The sequence below is a fragment of the Rhincodon typus genome, chromosome 10 (assembly GCF_021869965.1).
Source record: "Rhincodon typus isolate 14 chromosome 10, sRhiTyp1.1, whole genome shotgun sequence".
NCBI classification, from domain to species: domain Eukaryota; kingdom Metazoa; phylum Chordata; class Chondrichthyes; order Orectolobiformes; family Rhincodontidae; genus Rhincodon; species Rhincodon typus.
Window position 1 is genome coordinate 23,285,708 of NC_063341.1, and position 22,701 is coordinate 23,308,408.

The following is a 22,701-nucleotide window of genomic DNA, read 5'->3' on the forward strand; positions in this document are numbered from 1 at the left end:
TGGCAAATGTACTAGATTTATATAGGATATCTGGCTGGCATGGACAAATTGGACCAAAGGGTCTGTTTCCATCCTGTATATCTCTATGACTCTAAGCTTAAATTAGTCATTTGAGTAACCTTTGTGGACTATGCCAGTACCTCAGAGTTGTCTGGTCTCATTCTGTTTCATAGTGCCATGGTGCTGACCCTTTGAGAAACTATCTGCTTTCTTTGACAAGACAGCAGCAGGCCCCAAAATGGCTGCTGCCTGCCTTTACTGTTGGCACCTGTTAGGCGCTTCCTCCCTCCTGGAGATGCTTGATGTAAATAATTTTACACCAAGGATGGGCATGACTCAATTAAAGCATTTACATTTAAAAGGAGCATCACACAAACGACAGTTGAAAAGCAATATCTGCAGACAGAATTCATTCTGGGGTTGGATTCCCAATCCTGCTTTGAAAACTCATCTCAATATTTTTTTATTCGTTCATGGGTGTCTCAGTTAACGTCAGGATTTATTGCCCATTGCTGATTGGTCTTGAAAAGGTGGTGAGCCATATCTTGCAGTGTTGCAGATAATGAGGTCTAGGTTCACACTCAATGCTAGTAAAATAAAGTTATAACTGTTTAACCCAGCAACACTGAAGGAACAGTAATATATTTCCTGCCAACACAGCACCAACATAGGAACGAGCCAAAGACATTTGTGTTCTGTATGCTATTGGACGTTGCACGGTGACGGTTCATTGATAACATTGGATGTCAGCTGAGCATTCCAGCAGTTGTATTTACAGTGACAACTTTCTCTCTTTGGTAGATATAGGACCATGATATTGTTCCCCATGAATTGTTAGAAAGCCATCTGTACCCATCTCCCTAGTCTTCACAATGTTTACATAGGAGTATAAAAACCCCTGGATACAACCTGAGTATCCACTGGCCCCAAATGCATTGTACAGGCGTTTCTGCTCCACAAGAGCCTTTTTTAACATTAGCTGATGGGATGTAAATGTCACTGACCAGGCAGCATTTGTTGCCCCTCGCTGCTTAAAGCTAAAATGTGATACATGAAAGTAAATTAATGTTGCACCGATTCCGCGTCAACAGTAATTGCTACACACAAAGTTGGCCCAGTTGTCCATGGACAGCTTTATGAGGAGATAAGCATTCCAGATTGTCTTTAATCTTGTGGATGTGTGAAACTTGGACATTTCATTAAAGCAGGACACTGCAGGAGAAAAGTAACAGGCTAGACAGCAAGGAGCAGAGTAATCTCAATGTGGCATAGTGGTCTCACTTGCCAACAGGAAACCACTGAGAGACAGACGTTGTTTCTTTTTGGAAAGACCTGATGTACCAAAAGTCAATCGCACAGTGGAGACGCCATCTGTGAGCCTACCCTTGGCATCAAGACCCAGAGGAGGGGCTAAATGTCATGTCATGAGAGATGCTGGCCGATCAGAGGTGTGCAGCATGGCTGTTGCTGCTGTCAGCAGCATCAGTGAGGAAGCCTTGGTGAGTTTGGAAAGGATAAGTGCCCACCATCCCCATTGCCTGATGCTTAAAGCTGCCTTCAAGTCCCTTGTGTATGGAGACCCCAGGGAAGTAACATGGGAGTGGGGGGAGGGCTTCATGGGGTCAAGTTGCAGGGAGAGGAGGCAAAGGACTTGGAAGCAAAAATAAGGAGTGATTTTCTTTGGAAACACCCTTTTGCCATGTCCTCTCTGTCCATCAGACACTGACTGCCATTCATCAAGGGATACTCTCCTTGCCCCAGCTCCCCAACTCCCTCCAACTCTGCTGACAATGCCCTGTACAGTTTCTACAGTGGTGCATACTGGCAAGTAATGAGTGCCAATGCCCATGGACCTGGGGTGCATGTAGCTGGTGCCCATGGAGTTTGTCTGTGAATTTGGTGCCTGATTCCCAACATGGAAATCATTTGAAGCAAGTAGCAAGCTGAATGCACCAGGTACCCAGTCTGGTTTCCTTGTCAAGTTTCCCTGATTTTGGGCTTGTTGGTGTGCTTAGTCAGATAGGAGGCCAAATATTCATGAGATAGGATGGGCTGTTAATGAGGTATCAAATGAGCATTAATGACCGTCAGCTGGCAACTCACCACTGCCTAACAAGAATCTCGTCACACTGATTGCAAAAAGTATAAAAGATGGAGTGGGTTGCTCCTGAAGTCAAGATGGGCCTCATTGTACGTCACGCAAATCTGTCACACATCTCACCATAGCTCACATCACTCAGGGCCCTATCAGATTCTGCCCAGTGTAGATTTCTGTGGAGTAGAAGCTAATACTATTAAAAATGACTAAATGGCAACCAGTCTTTGCATGAAGAAATGCAAAAATTGCGTGAAGAAATGCACTGATTCCTAGATTTAATGCTATCCAGATGGAAGATGGTCTTAATTTAATCTTTACTTCATTTGTACATTCTTGCTGGAAAGCAGTGCTTGCATTCCATATTTATCTGCACTGACTGTTCCTATTCTGTGATTGCAATGTTCTGTACGTTTATAAGAAACTAAAATGACTGCTTCAAGGCGCAGTTTAAACCACTGAACTAAAACTTTCAGCATCATTAGAAACATTCTAATTTGTTTTCCAATGAGATTGCAAAATGGGTGGCTTCATAAAAAGCAATTTAGCAGACGGATACTTTTGTTTATAATGGTCCAAGATGATGAAAATATCACGCTGAAAGGCAATTGGGTTATTTATGAACAATGTCAACATAATAGGTAGAACAAAGCGTCTCAAGGGTGGGGTGGAGTCAGTTTGAAGCTAAGGCACTACAGAGATTTCTCTGTCATCACTATGTGTTGCAAATTCTTGACCATTCTTTCAGAAATATTTATGATATCCATCCACAATGAGGAACCAGAGCAAGTCCTTGTTTCACTCCTTCAATGAAAAGTAAAAAAAAGTTTGCTGCATTGCCTCTGAGGAAATGAATGCACTTTTTTTTAAACTGCAGAAATGTACACATTGAATAAGGCCATTTAATTCTTTTAAACAGCCTGTCATCTGCATGCCGGGAAATCACACAGCAGAAAAATGCACCTTTCTATGGTTAGGGAGTGAGACTGTCTGAGTTGCTTGCGTCGAGAGCTATCATGAATGTGACAAATTGAATGGCCTTCTGCACTTAACCATTCTATGATACTTTGTGATTCAGTATGGGTGAAGCTGTGAAATAGGCTGGCATAAGGGAGCATGAGGTAACATGAGGGGTGAATATAGGGCATAAATTGGCATGGAGTGAGCATGGTGAGTGACAGGGTGAGAACAGGAGGGATGTTTTTTGTTTTAATATTTTATTTTTAAACTTTGCACATCGTGTCGGAGTTCTCAGGCAGGTTTTTACTGCCCAACCTACTTGAGAACCAAGCAACCTATTAGACTCTTCCCCAGTCATCTGCCTGACTCCCGATCCAGCCTGACCTACAGGCCATTAATCGGAAGAGTAGGTGACCACTTCACCGAGCCCCCGAACCAGAAACAAAACCCGGCATCTGCATGTTTCCTGTGCCTTCTTTCAAAAATTGAAAACTATCCTTTGACGAGCTAACAATTAGCCTGTAAACAAGTCCAACTACAGACCTTCCATTTTTAGCTGACTTATTGCAATCTGTTTCCTGACTCCTTTTCAAAAACTTTTGCATATTGGAATTCTATTGGGAATCTGCTAAGTGTCATGGAGTTCATCTCCATTCCAATCTCCATTGTGGGAACAAATGTCACCATGCGGTGCCACCGGGCCTTCGTTCACCTCGGTGTGATATGAAGAAGAGAAACTGTATATCCAAATTTGCACATTACACTGAATTACTTGGCACTGTTAATAATTTGGATGTAGCAGAAAGTGTCAAAAGACATTGATAAATTTAAAAAAGTGGGAATAATTGTGGTAGATAAAGTTTTATGTGTAGATATATCAGGACATCCAGTTGAGGAAAATGGATCAGAATATTTCTAAGGGGTAAGAAGCTAGGAATGGTAGATGGCTGCAGAAATTTATAGGCCCAAATTCAGAAAACAGTAAATACCAGTGGACAGGAACTAAACTAATTACAAAGGCACAAAGAATGCTGTTTGTTTTGTCAACGTGACTGGAATGCTAAATGGGTGGAAGTTATGGACTGAAGTTTTCCAACAATTGTCTAAGCATCAATTTGGGGGTTTCGCTTTGAGAGCTCTAGTTATATTTCTCACATAATTCTCCACAGTTCATCTCATTATATACGCACCATGCCTCTAATGGCCCTCCATGTGCTATCACATGCTATGACGTGCTCACCACTGGAAGTACTCACCACTGCTGGGATGTCCCAGGATTCCTGGCACTGGTGCCATATTCAAAGCCCAGCTTTGCCCCAGGATGAGCTTTGCCAGCTGGGGGCTGCCCTTCACAGGGCAGGTAGTGGGCGAGGAAAGACACAGCAAAGCTTCTGAAGGAGCATAGCTGACACAGGCACCACTTCATTAAACACTAGCTCACATTCATAAATGTATTGCTTTTTCATGTCATCACCTGTCTTTTCAGTACTCCTTGTAACTGGAGCTACAAGATTCAAGCCATGCAGGTTATCTGTCCTTAGTATCTTACCATGTTAGAACTCTGTCTGAAGGAGTCCCACTCTTTCTCTAATGCCCAGCAAATGTCAACATCTTCTCATTGTTCAATGTGGCAGCATCACATACTGGAAAGCTTTCAAACTGCTGAAATGTTGACTTTTATTGAACACCGGGAAAGATGATGATAAAACAAAACAAAGTTGCATTTGCCCCTGGGAATGAACAGGGGTCACTTGCTTTTGAGTGGCAACAAATTTACAATTCACGAGGGATCACTGCACCCAGCTCACGTTTATTGGAAGTGGGTGTCACTTACATCCTGCATGGCTAATTGTGCGCATTGTGCATTGCTCAATCACGCGACGGTTCTCCCACTCAATGTCCTCAGCTTCCTCCTTGGAAGACTGCTGTTGCTTTCCCAGCCCTTCACAACATGTCTTTGCCTAATGCAGTACTGAGGAGCATATCTTGCTAGGATTATGCAGCACAATCTGTCAGGACTGCTAAACAATCTGGATCAATCCAAGCAACTGAACCTCATCTTAAGGAGTTATTTTCTGCTCCATGATGGCCCATGTCAAAGAATGGACTGCACGGTACCTATATTTGGCCTCAGTCAGGGAGTTGCTTAATGGAGTTATCAGCCATGGTTGTAGAGGGAGCTGTCATCTCCTATTCTTGTAAAACACCAACACTTGAAATGAAGCAGGAACATGAGAATTCTTAAGTATATAAGCATCATGGCATCTCCCAGGGTACCTGGCACAAACTTTTAACACATGGTAATGATGATCACAGATTACTTGTGCTTTAATGAAATTAAACCCTTTTCTGTTGGCGATGTCTGCTGCATTATAAGATGCTTTCAATATGAAGCAATGTACTGCCTATAACACCCAGACCCTGGGAGAAGACAGTTATATTGGCAAAGCCTACTGCTCAGGCTGCAGCACTGACGCTGCCACAGGGAAATGAAATGAAAGGGTGTGATCTGGCACAAATTGCACGGGTTTACAGCTTTGATACATTTGTGGATGGAGGATTGACAGATCCCATCGCAGATCTCCAGAAGATCCTTGGAATCAGCCAATTGCATAAAAAATGTAATGCAGCAGTCTCCTTGATGGCTACTGAGATAAAGGATCACACACCCCTTCAGTTCACAAGTCCTGCTCCAGCAGGTGGCACAGTTCTGTGACATTGCTGCAGGACATCAGCAGTCTGCATTGGCATTACATCTCACTTACCTGGAGGAACTGGTACCGAGGATGATAGACTCAGTGCCTCATGTCCCTCCTCTGCATCGTGAGGGGAGCTTCAGCCGTGACTTCTTCATGTGATAATTGTACAGCAGCTGCTGTTGGTCCTGAGCTTGCTGCACTTTTGCAGCACTATGGTCACAGCATTAAGCTGTGGCTGGATCCATTGGTCACAGTTCCAATGAAACTATGTGTGAATAGTAGAAACAGAACAGTAATCTGAGTAATGTGAGCTTTACTCACAAATGACAGTTTAGCAGAGTCCTCCATGCAGTGAGACACAGAGGACTTTGATAAGGAGGACCTTGGAACTTCTCCACACGGACCTTTGACATAGGGACCTTATTCTAATGTGTAGCAAGTCACACAAATGGATTAGGAGGTTGTCAGTGTGATGGGGTTACTGAAACTATGTCGCCCATCTCTTTATCACCCAAGAAAGGCAGCATTTCATAGGAACTTGTTGTCAAATACTTACATTTCATGAGCTTAGAGCCTTTGACATATTAGAATGAGTAGAATCCCTACAGTGTGGAAACAGGCCATTCGGCCCAACAAGTCTACACTAATCTTCCAAAAAGCATCCCACCCAGATCCATTGCCCTGCATTCCCCATAGCTAACACACTTAACCTACACATCTGTGGACAATATAGCCAATCCACCTAATCTGCACATCTTTGGACTGTGGGAGGAAACCCATGCAGACATGGGGAGAATGTGCAAACTTCACACAGACAGTTGCCTGAGAGTGGAATTGAACCCAGGTCCCTGGTGCTGTGAGGCAGCAGTGCTAACCACTGAGCTGCTGTGCTCCCCTGGTTTGGCTTTGTGAATAGTGGTTTGCATGGTGACATTTTTAAGGTTGCCTGTGATTACTTTGGGTTTCACAGAGGTGACTCTAATCAATTTGTAATGATCAATGACATGGTCAAGATTGCTTGCGGCCAGGATTTTGTCATCCACACAGTTGGACACTGCATTCTTTCCACACGGAGAGTACCATGATTACTGATTTCTTCAGACTGATTAATGTAGTTGCCCCTTGACGGGCCTCACATTGTTTACAAGTACAGCCCACATACTCAGAAAGAGAAAAAAAATTGACTCTGCCCACTGTGGGTGCGGACACAGCCATTTTCCATTTCCATTGCACATCTGCAATTTGGATGAGATTGAAGGGCAACACAGGTTGTGGTTTGCTGAGTGAGTCATAGGTTCAACCCAGCAATGTCTTTTCCTCCTTGCATTCCCTATTGATTCCATTAGAACTGAACTTCCACACATTCCCGCCCAACTCTTTCACTTAGCTCCTCATTTCCCAATGATAACCCCTAAGTTTGGCCATACCAAGCATTGTGCTGTACTATTCCCTGTCTAAACCGGGGCAGTTGTGACCATTGATAACCCCCATCTCCTCCTGCAGTAACCCAATCAAACAGGGTCTCATATCCTTATATGTTGAGTTGCTTCTCTTCAGAATTATTGTTCTCTCTGCGTGCTGGCATGCTACCTCCAACCCTTGTAATTGATTTGATTTACTTATTGATTTGATTTATTTAGTGTCACGTGTATACTGTTACAAAACACAGTGAAAAGCATTGTATAGTGTAACCACTCCCCTACACCATCTTAAAACGCAGAAAAATAAACTAAAACATAGAAATATAAAGGCAGAAGAATGAAGAAATAAATAAAAAGTGCTCAACTTTACAGTCCGAGATAGCGAGAACTGCAGATGCTGGAGTCAGAGTGGAGTGTGGAGCTGGAGCAACCCAGCAGGTCAGGCAGCATCAGAGGAGCAGGAGAACCAACGTTTCAGGTCAGGACCCTTCTTCAGTCCTTCTTGTTAAGTGCTCTGATGTGGGCCATGGGCCTGGTGGCCAGGCATGAGTCCCCTTCGCCAAGCTGCCACTGGAACAAAAATTGTCCCGCTTCAAAACCATCTCGCCTCCACTAACGTCCTCACCACTATGTCCTTGTTGGACCTTGCCATGAGTCTGCGCTGGATGTAGATGTTGCTGGGAACCACAATTCGGCGCTGGGCCCCTTCGAGTCTGCGCTGGGCCCACTCTCTGCCACCGATGCTGTCGTGTGACTGAGCTCCTCAACAAGAGGTGAATAAAATGTGGAAAATGTTGCACACTCAATCTCTTAGGTAGAGTTAGGTTCAATCTTAATGAACGGGAGGCTGAAAACGGACTGTGCATATCAAAGAAACATGGGTGGGTTGTGAATGATTTTCTGTATATAAATAGATATAAAATTGCTTGCTACCTCCACTATTTTGGGAGTCTGCAATGCATATTGTGCTTAGTTAAAAATTTGCAATTATTCCATAATTAGACTTAATGTTCTCATCAATCTAAGAATTTGATTGTCCACAATTTGATCAATTGGAAGTGTTACCCCATGGTTGTAACATAAAAAGAAATAACTTACATTTATACAGGGATCTGCATGACTTCAGGTTGCTATAGTGAAACACTTATGAAATATAAATTCAATCAAAACCAGTTCATTTACAGAGTTAAAATCAGGCCTTATAATAAGTCACCAGAGTAGCAAACGTCAAAGTCAATTTTCACACAGGAACACCTGAATGCAAAGGAATAAAGTAACAACTGGATAATCCGTTTTAGTAACACTGGTTAAAAGACAAATATTGGTCTGGATTAAGAAGGGAGAACATCTCTTCTTAAATTTGGGTTTAGGTCTTCTCAGAGGGCTGGGCCACTGTTTGGTTTTGACTGTGCTTTCTGACACCAAGGGGCATGTGCAGTAGCAGATATCACTCATAAATATAGAAACAAATATTTACAAAAAAACAATTAATGATACAATTTAAATGAAATAGTATATTGGGTCACAGAAAAAAGCTGTTAAAGAAAGTAGAACTTTTACCTTTTTTTGAAACTAATTTATTTCATTTTAAATGAAAAATTGGCTTCATATTGTGTGCCTGCACAGTGGGAAATCACCATTGGTGCATTAGTGTCAGCAAACATTTCTATTAATATTTAATCTGAAAGACGGCACCTCTGACAGAACAGCTCCTCTTGTTTCCATTGAAATGCCAACTTAGATCATATGTTCAAGTCTCACTGTAGTGGGGCTTTAACCCACTTTTGTCTGACTGTAGGACTAGAGTATAACCAGATAGAGCCCTTGTTGTGTGTATCAATATTGTATACATATGATGCAACATTTGTTCCCCTTAAAGGAAGGTTGGCCAAAACTCCAGTTAAATTGCAGCATGATTTCCAATTGATAAACCAGTTTCTTTTACATCAATTATTGAATAGAATTGTTAAATGATAGTTAATAATGATCATTCCTTGTACCATTGAAGTGAATAAAAAGTGTCTATAACACCTTGAAGTCAAAACTCATTTAAGAGATAACTAATTTCTCAAAGTAACTGGTCAAATCTTCTCGTACTGGTTGCACAATTGTTTTTCAACCTTGTGTCACAGGATTTTTGATTGATAGAAACAGAGAAAAAGATGTCATCTAGGGCTGTACATAGGCAGAACACCTTTCTCTAATTAGATCACTGTAGGGTTTTCCACCCAAATCAACTGAAAATAGACTATTTTGATGCCCAAAAATGTTTCTTGAACGATGTGACCATTTGCTGTTAGATTCCTGACACACTCCCATTATTTAGAATCTACTATAAACTGTGAAGGTAAACAGTCTCATGGTTGTTCCATCTGATAAAGTACCTGAAAATTATTGATCACCAGGGTGAGGATGTATATAAAAATGTACACAACAATATGCAAAATTGCAGTAGTAGTAGACAAGATTTAATGTTAACTAGTGATACATAAAGACACTGAATTTTAATAAGCAAGAAATATTACAAATGGACAAAATTCTGCTTAGGTGATGAGAGTAAAATGGCAAGTGATTTGGCACTGTAGTTATTGTTGAATTAATCACATTTCAGCTCAACGACAATGCATGTTCACCAATAAATTCTTCTGCTTTCCAAAAAACTTTGTAAAATACATGAAATTGAAGAGATTGCAAGCATATGAATATTATTAATGAACAATACTAACTATTATCAGTTTATATTAATCCTTTATTTTACAGTGAGCATTGTGCTTGAATATCTTAATCAGAACTGAAATGGAATTAGCACAATTTAATTATGTGAATCATCACTCTTATGTATCTTAAGTATTAAGGCATTCAGAGATAATCGCACAACATTAATTTGGTAACATACATGCAACTCAGAATTTAGTGTTGATTGTGTTGAATCAGAGAAGGATTTTTACAAATTTATTCCATAACAAGCTTAGAAGCTGTATATCTGGAACAGTCAGCTACCTTTGTGAAGACGGAAAGATCTGATGGGAGAAGCAATTCAAGATGGATTATCACACACAAATGCACCTTTTAAATAGCTGGTTGAAAAGGACAAACTAAAGCCTAAACTGAAATAATTAGGATAACTCAATTAATTCAAAATGTTGTCAGAGCTTTCAAATGAGCAATTAGGAGATGTGAAGTTGTGATGTGCGTAACAACCAGATCAAAATAAATGTCTTGAAACTGATTGCTTCTCATTGTGAAGGAATAACAGGGGCAGCATGGAATGTAAATTAAAAGGTGGGAGAATCATACAGTAGATATAAACAACTGGGTTCAAATGAATCTCTTGAACAGTATAAAAAGTGTAGGGGCACTCTTAAGAGGGAGATCAGGAAGGCAAAGAGAGGATATGAGATAGCCATGGCAAATAAGGTTAAGGATAATCCATACAGTACATTAAGAGAAAGAGAGCAACTAGAGAGAGAATAAATCCTCTTAAAGATCAAAGAGGTTGTCTTTGTGTTGAACCTCAGGAGATGGGAGAGATATTAAATGAATATTTCACTTCAGTTTTTACTGTAGAGAAAGAAATGGAGGTTAGAGAACTCAGGGAAATAAATATTGATGTTTTGATAATAGTTCGCATTACAGAAGAGGAAGTGCTGGAGGTCTAGGAAAGTATAAAGGTAGATAAATCTTTGGGACCTGATCTAGTCTATCTCAGGACTTTGTTGGAGGTTAGGGAGGAAATTGCAGGGCCCCTTGCAGGAATATTTGCATCATCTATAAATACAGGTGAGGTGTAGAATGACTGGAGAGTGGCTAATTGTGTGCTTCTGTTTAAGAAGGGGTGTAAGTAGAAGCCTGGGGACTACAGACCTGTGAATCTGACTTCAGTGGTGGGTAAGTTGCTGAAAAGATAGGATTTATATGCATTTGGGGAGACAAGAAATGATTAGAGATGGTCAGCATGGTGTTGTATGAGGGAAATCATGTCTCACAGACTTGATTGAGTTTTTTGAACAAGTAACCAAGAAGATTGATGAGGGCAGAGCGATAAACATTGTTTACTTGGACTTTACTAAAGCTTTTGACAACATTCTGCACGGTAGACTGTTTGGTAAAATTAGATCACGTGGGATTTAGGGTTAGCTTGCCAGTTGGATACAAAATTGGGTTAATAGTGAGAGTCAAAGAGTGATGGTGGAGGGTTGTTTTTCGGACTGGAGGCCTGAGACTTGCAGTGTTCCACAGGGATTGATGCTGGGTCCATTTTTGTCATTTATATAAATGACTTAGAAGAGAATATAGAAAGCATGAGTTACCAGGATGTCACCGGCAATGGAGGGTTTGGGTTATAAGGGTGGATAGGCTGGGACTTTTTTCACTGGAGCATATGAGGTTGAGAGGTGACCTTATAGAGGTTTTTAAAATCATGAGGGGTATAGATAAGGTGAATGGCAGGTGTCTTTTCCCCAGGGTGTGTGATTTCAAGACAAGGGGGCATATTCTTAAGATGAGAGAAGAAAGATTTAAGAAAAGACATGAAGGGCAATTTTTTACACAGTGAGTGGTTCATGTATGGAGTGAATTTCCAGAGGAAGTGGTGGATATGGGTACAGTTATGACTATTAAAAGACCTTTGGATAAGAATAAGAAATGTTTGGAGGGATATGGGCCAAAAGCAGGCAGGTGGGACTAGTTTAGTTTGGGAATGTGGTTGGCATGGGCTGGTTGAACCGAAGGGTCTGTTTCCATGCTGTATGACTCTATGGCATGCCACAATCCACGTGGGTGTTCAACAGTACAACAGTGTCCTTCTGCCCAGCTTGCTGTGCAATGGTCAAAGCAGTGTTGCCATCCTGCAGGGAAACAACAGACAAAAGCATAATGTGAAACATTGGGCGTATGACAAGTATTCTTCGATGACTTTTTGTCAACGGGCATATCCCTGCCAATGTTATGTTCAAAAGTCATTTTCAGGAATGCTCCAATCAGATGCGATGAAGCCTGCATTGAACACACTCTGCATGTGAAACATCTCACTTCAAACAACAGAGTTGTGGGAAATGATGAAGTAGAGGTGAGGCTTATTCCCAAAAGAAGAATAGAAAAATAAAACTGGGGCCAGTAGTTCTGTCAGATAGCTCAATTTTAATAGCACTTTTTCATCTGGTTCATGTAAATTGACATCACCCTCCTTCCCAACAGCATTTCTTTGTGTTCCTGGCAAAGATCAAACAAACGGGACTTAATTTCAATCTGCTCATAAAGCATGTGACATAGCAAGTCTGCAAAGGGTCACAATGAGGCAGGAGGAGGAAAGGCTCCTCTGAACCCCGGGTTAAAATGATAAGTACAGTTACTATTGTATGTCACTGACAACCACCATAGAACTCCCAGAGGTGCTTGAAACAATCCCTATAATTACTTTAGACATAGTCAGTAGCAATCACAACAATGCTCCTTTGAAATAATCTTTCAGTAGCAATTAACATGTTACCAGTGATACAATAAACTATTTGTATCAAATTGATGTGCATGAACAGTAAAGACACTAAAAAAAATGAACAAAGACAGAAGTTGCTGGAAAAGCTCAGCAGGTCTGGCAGCATCTGTGAAGAAAAAAATCAGAGTTAACTGAGTTCTGAGGAAGGGTCACTGGACCCGAAACGTTCACTCTGATTTTTTTCTTTACAGGTGCTCCCAGACCTGCTGAGCTTTTCCAGCAACTTCTGTTTTTGTTCCTGATTTATAGCATCCGCAGTTCTTTCAGTTTTTATTTAGTACCTAAAAAAAAACCTCACTTCCAACCACAGACCAATCAATTTAATATATCCAAAATTAACTAGCAAATTCCAGGAAGTGAAAATAATATTTAAATATGTTGATTTTAATGACTTTTTTGTGCTCATAAAACCGAAGTTTCTAATTGAGGAGCTTCTTTTTGATTTGCGTACTCAAAATACTGGAGACTTATTATCAAGTATTTAAAAGTTTGTGTATTGAAGCAGATCAAGCTTTTTTCTACTTTATCTCAACAATGAAATTCAATCAAAACTCAGAAGAGCGCAAATTCACTTGCACCACTGCAATGATGTATAAATTCCCACAGCAACTGTTGCTGTGATCAGCTTGAAATGACCAATTTGTGTCACATTGTAAGCACTTCTGTCCTGAAGGTTTGGGATGTGATAGCTCAGTGCAACAAGTTCATGTAGGAGAGTGGGGGAACCTTGCTCCCATTAGTGTAAATGTCACTTACAGTCCCAAAAGGAAATGGGTAACATGAAATCCTCTACAAAACCTCAGTTTTGAAATTAAGCTTATCAGCTCAAATAATGATAAAAACTTAAATGTAGGACCAGAAATACTTTGATTCTATTCACACAAATATTTGGGTTATAGAAGAGGGCACATGGCCCCTACAGCAATAGGTTCTTAGAGATAAATAAAAACACTTAACTTAATCTTCATACAATATTAAGTGACATAAGCATAAGAAAAGCAACTGATTGCTGAGATCTGATTTAAATCTTAAGTTTATTTCTGTCAAGTCAGTTAGTAGTCTAATAAATGGAGGTTTTGCAGGACATCTTGGTTGTATGGAGCGTGCATTCATTTCCATGCAGGAATTGCAGCGCATTTCTTCTATTCTGGATAACCAGAATATGCACAAATGTCATCAGCTGGAGCTGCTCTAACTCTGGACTTTGAAGCTTAAGCAGCAGCTGGCTTCACTCTGGTTTATCCAGGAGGCTAACAGGTTTGTGGATAGTACATTTCTGGTTGTGGTCACTCTGCAGCTTAAGTGTTTGCAGTCAGAAAGGGAAAGAGTGTTCAGCATGGCTGCAAGAGGATGAAGCAGATAAGGCAGAAGTGTCTGTGCTGTAGCTCACTCTCCAACAGCTTGTCAGTGGTAAGAATGATAGTGAATCTGGGCGGCAAGGCCTAATGAATGACTTAGGACGCAGTGATTATTGTATCATAAAGTTTAAGTTAGTTATGGTAAAGACAGAAATTCATGCCTACAGCTACTGAGAAGCCCATCTGGTTATCTAACTGTTGAATTCCTGATGACTGATGCTTCTCCATAGAGAAGAGAATGTTGAGAGAGATTTGACAGAGGTGTTCAAAACTAAGGGCTCCTGGACCCAATATATATGGTCGTAAAGATTGGTTGGATCAAGAACTAGAGGACACTGAGTGAGGGTGATTGGCAAAACAAGCAATGACAACATGAGGAAAATGTTTTTATGCAGTAAGGTGATAAGATCAGAAATGCACAGCTTGAGATTGTGGTAGAGACAGAGACTGTCATGGCTTTCGTAAAGGAAATGGATGAATATCTGCAGAGATAAAATGTGCAGGGCTATGGGGAACGGGCAGAGGAGTGGAAGTTTTTGCAGAAAGTTAGCACCACACAAGGAGCTGAATTCTGTGATTGAAGAAAATAAAAGGCAAGTAAGAATTTGTGATTGATTAATGACAGGGTTGTGTTTTGAAAGGCAGAGAACTCTCTGGCTAAAATAATGGCTAAGAGAAGTGGGCGTCTGCATTCCACAATTTTGAGTTCCTGGAAATAAAGAGTGAGAGACAGCTCCATGTGATTTGATTTCAACATTGTGCAGGTGGAGGGAGGAGAAGAGCACAGAATAACTAATTGTTAACATAGCAAAATTTATGAGTGGCAACAAAAATAAACTTAAAGGCTAGAGGTGAGTGAAGATTCAGCAATCAAATGCCAAGCCTCTTCTTGTGTCCTGTATGAGTTTGTTGTTAGAAGTCATCCATCGTTGTACAAGATGGGATCTGTAAAGCCTGAGGGTTGTGATGTATGGAAAAAAATGCCCAGTTTCCCCTTATCGAATAAAGAAGTTTCAGTTGAGGATTTATCAAGGCTAACATAGTAAACAGATAAAAAGAAACAAAGGTGGAGCCAAAGATAAACCAAAGAAGAACCTGTTGCATTTTTATGAAGAAAATGACACTACAGACTTCGTGAATTAGCAGAATACTGCAGATGCAGAAAATCTGAAATAAAACCAGAAAATTCTGGAGAAAACTCAACAGATCTGACAGGATTCCAATGAAAAGTCATATTGTTAAAATGTTGACTCAAAATGTTAATCCTGTTTCTCCCTTACAAATGCTGCCAGATCTGCTGGATTTACCCAGCTATTTTTGTTCTTATTGTATTGTATGAACCACTGGATTGAGAGGGGTGAAAATTATACACATGGAGATAACATTAATGAATGAAGAGGGGAAAACGAGCAGCAAAAGAATGGATAAAGGATGAGTAATGAATGAAAATGGAGACAGAGGAGGGTAGGAGAAGGAAGAGAATGGAAAGGAGAACAGAGCTAAAACTAAATGACACTGTACTCACTTTATCAGTTAATGCAGTGTTACACCCAGGCTGAGCTAAAAGCAGCTTAGCCATCTCCACATTTCCATGCTCACATGCGCACATGAGTGCAGTGGATCCATCATCATCCTGGATATTTATATCAGCGCCACAAGATAGGAGAGCTGTAACCATATCGCTCCTTCCATGACTGACAGCCAGCATCAAAGCTGTCTGACCGGCCTGTTAAAGGTAATGAAACTGTCATCTTTAGATGTTAAAGCTTATCAATGGCCATTTTGGTCATGCATTTAAATGATAGTGTTGAACCAAAGCTTAAGACCTGACCGCCAAGGTCTAGCTGAAGATAATATAGTCTAAACCCTGGGGTCGTGAGTGATGGCATACAGCAGGCACCACATAGGGCTGGGAGAAATTGTCACACTGTGATAGTCTGAAAACTATATATGGCTCAACTTTGTGACGTGGATTGGTTCCGATCATCTTGAGGAGATTAGAAAGAAATTTTCAAGAATATATTTTTCTCTGAGTCTTACTCAGATATTTCTTGCCTCTCTCAGGAGATTACATACTGGTGGCGGTGATAACAGGGCTGGTGCTACTCTATGCTCATGAGGCACCAGCTGTTTTGAGTGGGGAACAGATTTGATGCAGAAGCTTGTCTTTTTGGATTATGTTTGGATTCTCGTATCTTTGTCACTTGACATGAAAGCCGAATCATGGATCCAGAAAGAATTCTCTTCTCCCCACAATAGTTGGCAGCAGTTCTTAGTCTTTCATTTACTGTAAGCCCTTGTTAGTTCGGCTGACCAGAAGTTGGGGCCAAATGTTCCTCTGGGTTCAGGAAATCCTGACCTAGTTTGCAGCTCACAAACTGCACACTTGGTCTGGGTGTGACCTCACACACCACTTTTGTCTTTCCACATAGGATCGAGTTCACAATGCAGTGGTCAAGGGTCATTGCTCTGAACCACAGCAGCCCAAATGGAAAAAGTGTTCCCAGATGCTGTCACATTGGGAATTCCAAGATTTTGCCCAACGATGTGAAGGAGCATCAAAATAAACGCGGTACTTAGCAGTGAATTTGAAGGTGATAGTGTTGCTTTATTGCCGTACCTAATTGGTTTTAATATTCTTAAGTTCTTGTAGTTGCACCCATCTAGCCAAGTGATGTGTGATCTACCAAACTCCTAATGTAGCTAAATGGCTACTGGAGAGGAATTCAACATGTTACTCAATTTGGGAAGTCCAATGTGAGCCATTTGCTGCAGAATGACCAAAAGTCAATGCATTTGAACCTGAAGGGCATTCTACTCATTTATTCTTTTAAAGTTTCAATATTTAATGTATACATGCACTTAAGTTTCCTCTCAAAACATATCACAGTTTCCCACATAATTAATCCATAAACCAAATCCCTTCAACCTCTCAAATCCATTCTACTCTTCTGTACCCTTTCTACAACTGCCCTAACATTTTGTATTGTGCTGATCAGACTTGAAATATAGTATTCCAAAGGTGGTTGCATCAATAATTTACAAAGTCGTAGGAGTGTTTCACTATTTAGCTCAACTGACTTTTTAAATACATCCCAACATGTTGTTTGCTTTATGTCTGCCATCAAAGTTTCTGTCATAGAGTCAATATATTACATTAACTGAATACAGCATTCTAAAGTATTCTTTCTGACTTTGAAAAATGAACAAGGAATATAACTGGAGTCAGTGATGTGGATGATGTATAAAGATTAGTCCACCCCGATCAGTACCTGAGTAGCTTGGACGTTGACATTTCCCAAATGCAGAAGCTTCCTGACCACTGCCAACTCTTCAGCTGTTTCAGCAAAAGCTAGTGAAGCTAACATGGTTGCAGTGTATCCTGCCTTGTTCTGATGGTCCACATTACATACACCTAATCAGTAATAATAAGCCTTGTTAGAAGACAAAGACATGCAAAGAGCAAGCAAAGCAAATCCCTCTTCAATGCTTCTATCACCATCTTTATAGAATTCAAATGAGGAGTTAATTAAATTTTGTTGTCTTAGGCTTGAAGGTGGGGAAGTGCATTACGTGGAAACTGTAACATAAAAAGCAGAAGCTATCTGGTCTCTTTTCTGCTTTTACTGAACTAATGAGAACGACTGCCCTGGTTCTTGGGAGTTGATAAAAACAAGTCAATCAGCCCGTTGTTCAACACAATCCAATAAATTTTGCTGGTATATGTTCACATGTGGTTTCGGATTAAAACAGGAACAAATGAAAAAAAACGCCCTGTTGATGTGCCAGCCCCTGTATAAAGAATAAATGCTCAGAGCAGAGTGCTTGGTTTGTAGCGTACATCAACACCTTTGAGAAGGTGAGAAGTCATTTGGAAATGGAAAAAAAGCCCCTTGATATTTTGCGTAACTTCTTCCTCTCTTATTGACAAGAAGAGTGCCCAGGGTAGATTTTAAACTGGGCTGCCCAGAAGAAAAATGGACGGAGGGCTCAAAAATGGTTTAATGGGCCTCTCAGCAGCAGTGCTCCAACTGCCACTATCTTCAAAGAGGCCTTAAACAAATTGTGGTCAAATGACATGCATAGGACATAAATGGCCACTTTGATGGAAAAGGTAAATTGTCTTACACTCTCTACCCTTCTATCAGGTGGAATAATAAAGGAGACACCAAAAAGATTTTGTATGAAGTTGTTTTGGTGCAGTCATGAGAAGAAGGAATGCTAAACTTCACCAGAATAATATGGGCAGTCACCATACCTTCCTCCCTGCCCTTCATCAATAACAATGGTATATAGTTGCTGCCTGCAGTTGGCAGAAGTAGGATATGAGACTGAGACTTCAAACTGCACCAGTCTCCCATCATCAGGATGAGGTAACCAGCTGGCATATTCTGCCACTTGGTGGTTGATACTTGAAGTCTGACCCCACAAGATCACACTGTCCCCACCCCTCCACCTCCCACACCCACACGTAGCAATCAGAAATAACTATCTGTTCCATTGACCATACAAGTAAACTGAACACAGGCTCACAAGATAAGGGGCAGTTCATTCCTGTGTCACTGTAGCAAAAGTTTCATTTAATTGTGTGTAGTGTAGCAAAACCTGTCCTGGACATCAAACAACCTTTGATTCAAACCCTGCAATGTCTACCATTAGGGAACACCATGACTTCCTCCTCTTCTACAACATGGAAAATGCTCAGATCCATGCATAGCTTTGAGTTTCAAGGAAATGGAAAACTGATAGGTTAGGTATCCACCTCCTTTTCATTGCTCTGAGATTTCTCAGGCCTCCCTACTCAGTTGAAAAGTAGCCAGAAGACTTGGAGGGCCAGGAAAACTGTGCATCCCCACTATTGCAGACACAGCACATTTGTGATATGTTGCATCTGCCAGAAGTCAAGCAGGGGTCACAGAGTAAATTAGAGTTTGTGCTCAGCAGCAGATCTCTACAATCCGTTTTCATAGCTCAACTTTTCAGGTCTTTTTTTTTGTTCCTCAAAGACTGAATCTTGTCCGGGTGCAGTTCCATAGGCTCAGGCAGTCCTTTTGTGCCCTGTTTAAGTGACCAGTCTACAAGTCTGAATCTAAATACAGTTAACCTACTGTGGGCATATCACAGCCTGATCATATCTCATCCATGCTGACTTTCAAACATACAAGTGTTTATTGGAAAATGACCAAAAGTGGGAGCACATTTCTAGACCAAAGGCATTGAGATCATGACAACATAGGGACAGCAGCAGACCATTCACCTCCTTAAGTCCATTCTGTCATTCAACTAGATCATGATTTGCTTCTTAACTAAACTTATCCCGCAAGGTTCTGGAACCCTTTATATCCTTTTATCTAACAATAGCCCATCTGAATAGTTTGATTTGCATGACTTAGTAACCTGATATCTGTGCAGTCATCCATTGCTGCATCAGGGGAAACTTTTTATTTTGTTACTCTGTAAATAAATGATCTAAGTTTCAGCTCTCGATAAAATAAGTTTTAAATACCCGTGTCCAGTAAGAGTCTCACAATAGGGAAGTTGGAGTGGGAGACACTGTAATGGAGTGCAGTGTTCTGATTTTCATCGGCCAAATTCACAACAACGTGAAGGAGATCTGGTGACATCTCTTGGAGTTCTAGAAGAAATTCTTGAACAGTCTCAGAAGCTGCGGATTTCTGACTGGAAATCCTGAACCATTCCCGCTGAACCGTGTTTAAATTCTGCCTCTGCAGAAACAAAGCAGCGATGAAAACATTAACGCTTTGACAGGAACCTTTATTTTCTTTACTATAAGGCATTGAGGATTTTTGTTAAACTATAATCGTTTATTTTTCCCAAATTTCTTCCCTTTTAAAGGAACCGAAGAAGATGTCTCCATCCAGAACTTCTCCTGAGCTTTGTGTTTCAGTGGTATCACTCTGACTTCCAAGTTATAAGGTTGTAGCTTCAAGTCAAACTGCAGTAACTTGAATGTATAATGTAAGCTAACATTTAAGTGCATAACTGAGGGAGTAGCCAGCTTTTGACTTCAACTTAAACCAAGCTCCTGTCTGTCCACTAAAGTGCTACAAGTGATTCCACGACAACAGTTTAAGAACGACAAGGGAATTCTTCCTTTGATCAACACTTATTCATAAATCAGAATAAATAAACAGGCTGTTTATCACACTGTTCCTTGTGGGAATGTATTTTGTATAAATTAGGCATCAACCTATCTATATTACAAATGACTGAACTTTAAAAATATGTCATTGGCTTGAAAGGTGCTGGGTAAGTGTAAGATCTTCCCATTAGTATTTGGGATGGGGACAGTGCTGCAGGGCCAGATATATCGTTAATCCTTAATTTCCCAGTGAAGGTGGTGGTGTGGTAGATGCCTCAGACCACATTCAGGTCTGGATTTTCCACATCTCAAGAAGTGTATTTGGAGACAAGGGACTGGGAAAACAGGGACAAGTGATGCCTGTTTGGCTCCCAATACTTCCCAATCACAGTGGAAACTTTCCAAGCAGGCAAACCAATGCAGAGTATAAAGGCACCGCAAAAGAACCCTTTTCCAAATGGGATGGCAGTTTCCCTATATTGAAGGACAGCTACTTGGAGCAGATCTCCCAGCAGCAGGGGAAGTTGGTCAGCTAAGCCACAGGTGCCATGTCCCAGTGAAGGAGCCTTTAGGATGAAAGGCCACAACAGTAGCCAAAACTAATCCTGTGGGAAATTGTCCCTCTACACCATGGGCCTGTGTGTGGGTCCCTCACATTTGCACAAGAGGTCCATGAGCATCTCCTTGTTGAGATGCTGTCACGATCACCATTCTGCATCAGAAGCACTTCCCCACCCAGTGGAACAGCTAGTTCTCTTGTGTTTGCAGGCACATCCCCTCCCATTACATCTGCTGGTTCTCCTGTGTTTGCAGGCACTGCCCCTCCCAGTGGAACTGCTGGTTGTCCTGTGTTTGCAGGCACGCCCCCTCCCAGTGGAACTGCTGGTCATCCTGTGTTTGCAAGGCCCTCTGACTGAGCTTCCCTCCTTGGGGTCCACCTACATTCTTATTTGAAAGGTACATGCAGAGGTCGCTGCTTCCAAGAAAGTTGCATTGGTGATGCCCTGGCAAACTATGTGGGCTTAGAAACTCCATCCTATTTCAATACCCTCAGAAAACTCAACATTCAGAGTGAATCAAACTGTGTAAGATTAGAGTTATGTATGTGCCAGATGAGGAGCTGCAGCAAGTTGCTTTCCTTGAATGACATCGTGGAACTAGATGATTTTTTAACCACAGTCCAGCAATTTGCTTTTTGTTCTGGTGCTAACACAAAAATTGTCAGGTTTATTGAATTACATTTAGTAACTTACTATGCTGTAGCATTTAAAGGCCCATTCACTGGTTGCTAGGCCAAAACCACAAGCACTACACGAACAAACACACAGCTGATCAGAACAAAAATTAAATAATTCAATATTTGGGGGACAATTTGCTTGTTGCTAAACTCACTCAAATTATACACCTTCTTTTTTGGGATGACTGAGTAGTGATCAGGAATAATGAACGTTTCTTTCTCCTCTTCAACTTCAGGAACTGATGGCATTCAAGGCCCTTCAGGGATCAGTGCGCAGGCCCCAGAACTCAGTGGTCAGAGAATTAACCTTTTACCTTCTTAGTCTGTATGGTTGAGTACCACACGGCCAATGATCCTTTGATCCATTAAGGCAGTCCTGCTGAAAAACCTACTGACACTGACGCTCAATAGTTGACCAAAAAAATTACGCTTAAAACTCTCTAAGTACACAATTGGTTCTAGCGTTTGAAGTTAAAACAGGAGAAAGTACCATACCAAGTCTTTATCATTTGTGACCTCCAATTCATTGAGGTGATCCTTCAGTTTAAGACAAGCAGAGATGAGGCCCAACTTCAAATCGTACCTGCAAGAAATAGAAGCTAAGTTATAGCAATTATACAAGACTAGGCTCAGTATCCAACAATGTAGATTTGGTGTGTTAGTCAATAATTGGATGGACCCAGTGGTTATGCCTATTCTATTACATACTAGGTAACATCCAGGTTGGGATGTGTTGGACACAGCCTAGAAGGGTGTCATTCTTCTTGGAAACCTTTCTGTAATGACAATTATTTCATTCAGCAGGGGTCCAGGCAGGAGATTCTTTCATATTAAATCACATTATAGAATGTACAAATAAAAACACAACTTTTATGAATTACAGTTCTGAGTCAGATTAGATAAAACCATAAGAAATAGGAACAGGAGTAGGCTAATCAGCCCTTCAAGTCTGCTCCACCACTCAATAGGTTGATCTAACACTCCTTATGTCCACTTTCCTGCTTGATACCCCAACTGATCTCTCTACCTAGCCTTAAATATACACAAGGATTCTGCTCCCACAGCTCTCTGTGTCAAAGAGTTCCAAAGATTCACAACCCTCTGAGAGAAGAAATTCCTCCTCATTTCAGTCTTTATTGGTGCCCCTTTATTCTGAGATGAAGGCATCCTTTCCTAGACTCTCCCATGATGAGGAAATATCCTCTCAGCATTTACCCTGTCAAGCCTCTTCAGAATCCTATATGTCTCAATGAGATCACCTCTCTTTCTTCTAAATTCCAATGAGTAGAGTCCCAAACTTTTTAATCTTTGACTTCATGTCACTCATGATTCCC

General features: G+C 41.0%; 1 protein-coding gene across 1 annotated transcript in view; it reads right to left on the reverse strand.

The window, feature by feature from the left end:
- Positions 1–11,847: 11,847 nt before the first annotated feature.
- Positions 11,848–22,701, reverse strand: part of LOC109920764 (KN motif and ankyrin repeat domain-containing protein 4-like) — a 63,094-nt gene continuing 52,240 nt past the window's right edge. The window contains exons 6-10 of the mRNA XM_048601689.1: positions 21,863–21,950; positions 19,534–19,753; positions 17,300–17,442; positions 15,553–15,753; positions 11,848–12,022 (exon numbers count right to left, since the gene is read on the reverse strand). Of these exons, the coding sequence (XP_048457646.1) occupies positions 11,930–12,022; positions 15,553–15,753; positions 17,300–17,442; positions 19,534–19,753; positions 21,863–21,950 (745 nt within the window). The 3' untranslated portion in view covers positions 11,848–11,929. The remainder of the gene's footprint in view (positions 12,023–15,552; positions 15,754–17,299; positions 17,443–19,533; positions 19,754–21,862; positions 21,951–22,701) is intronic.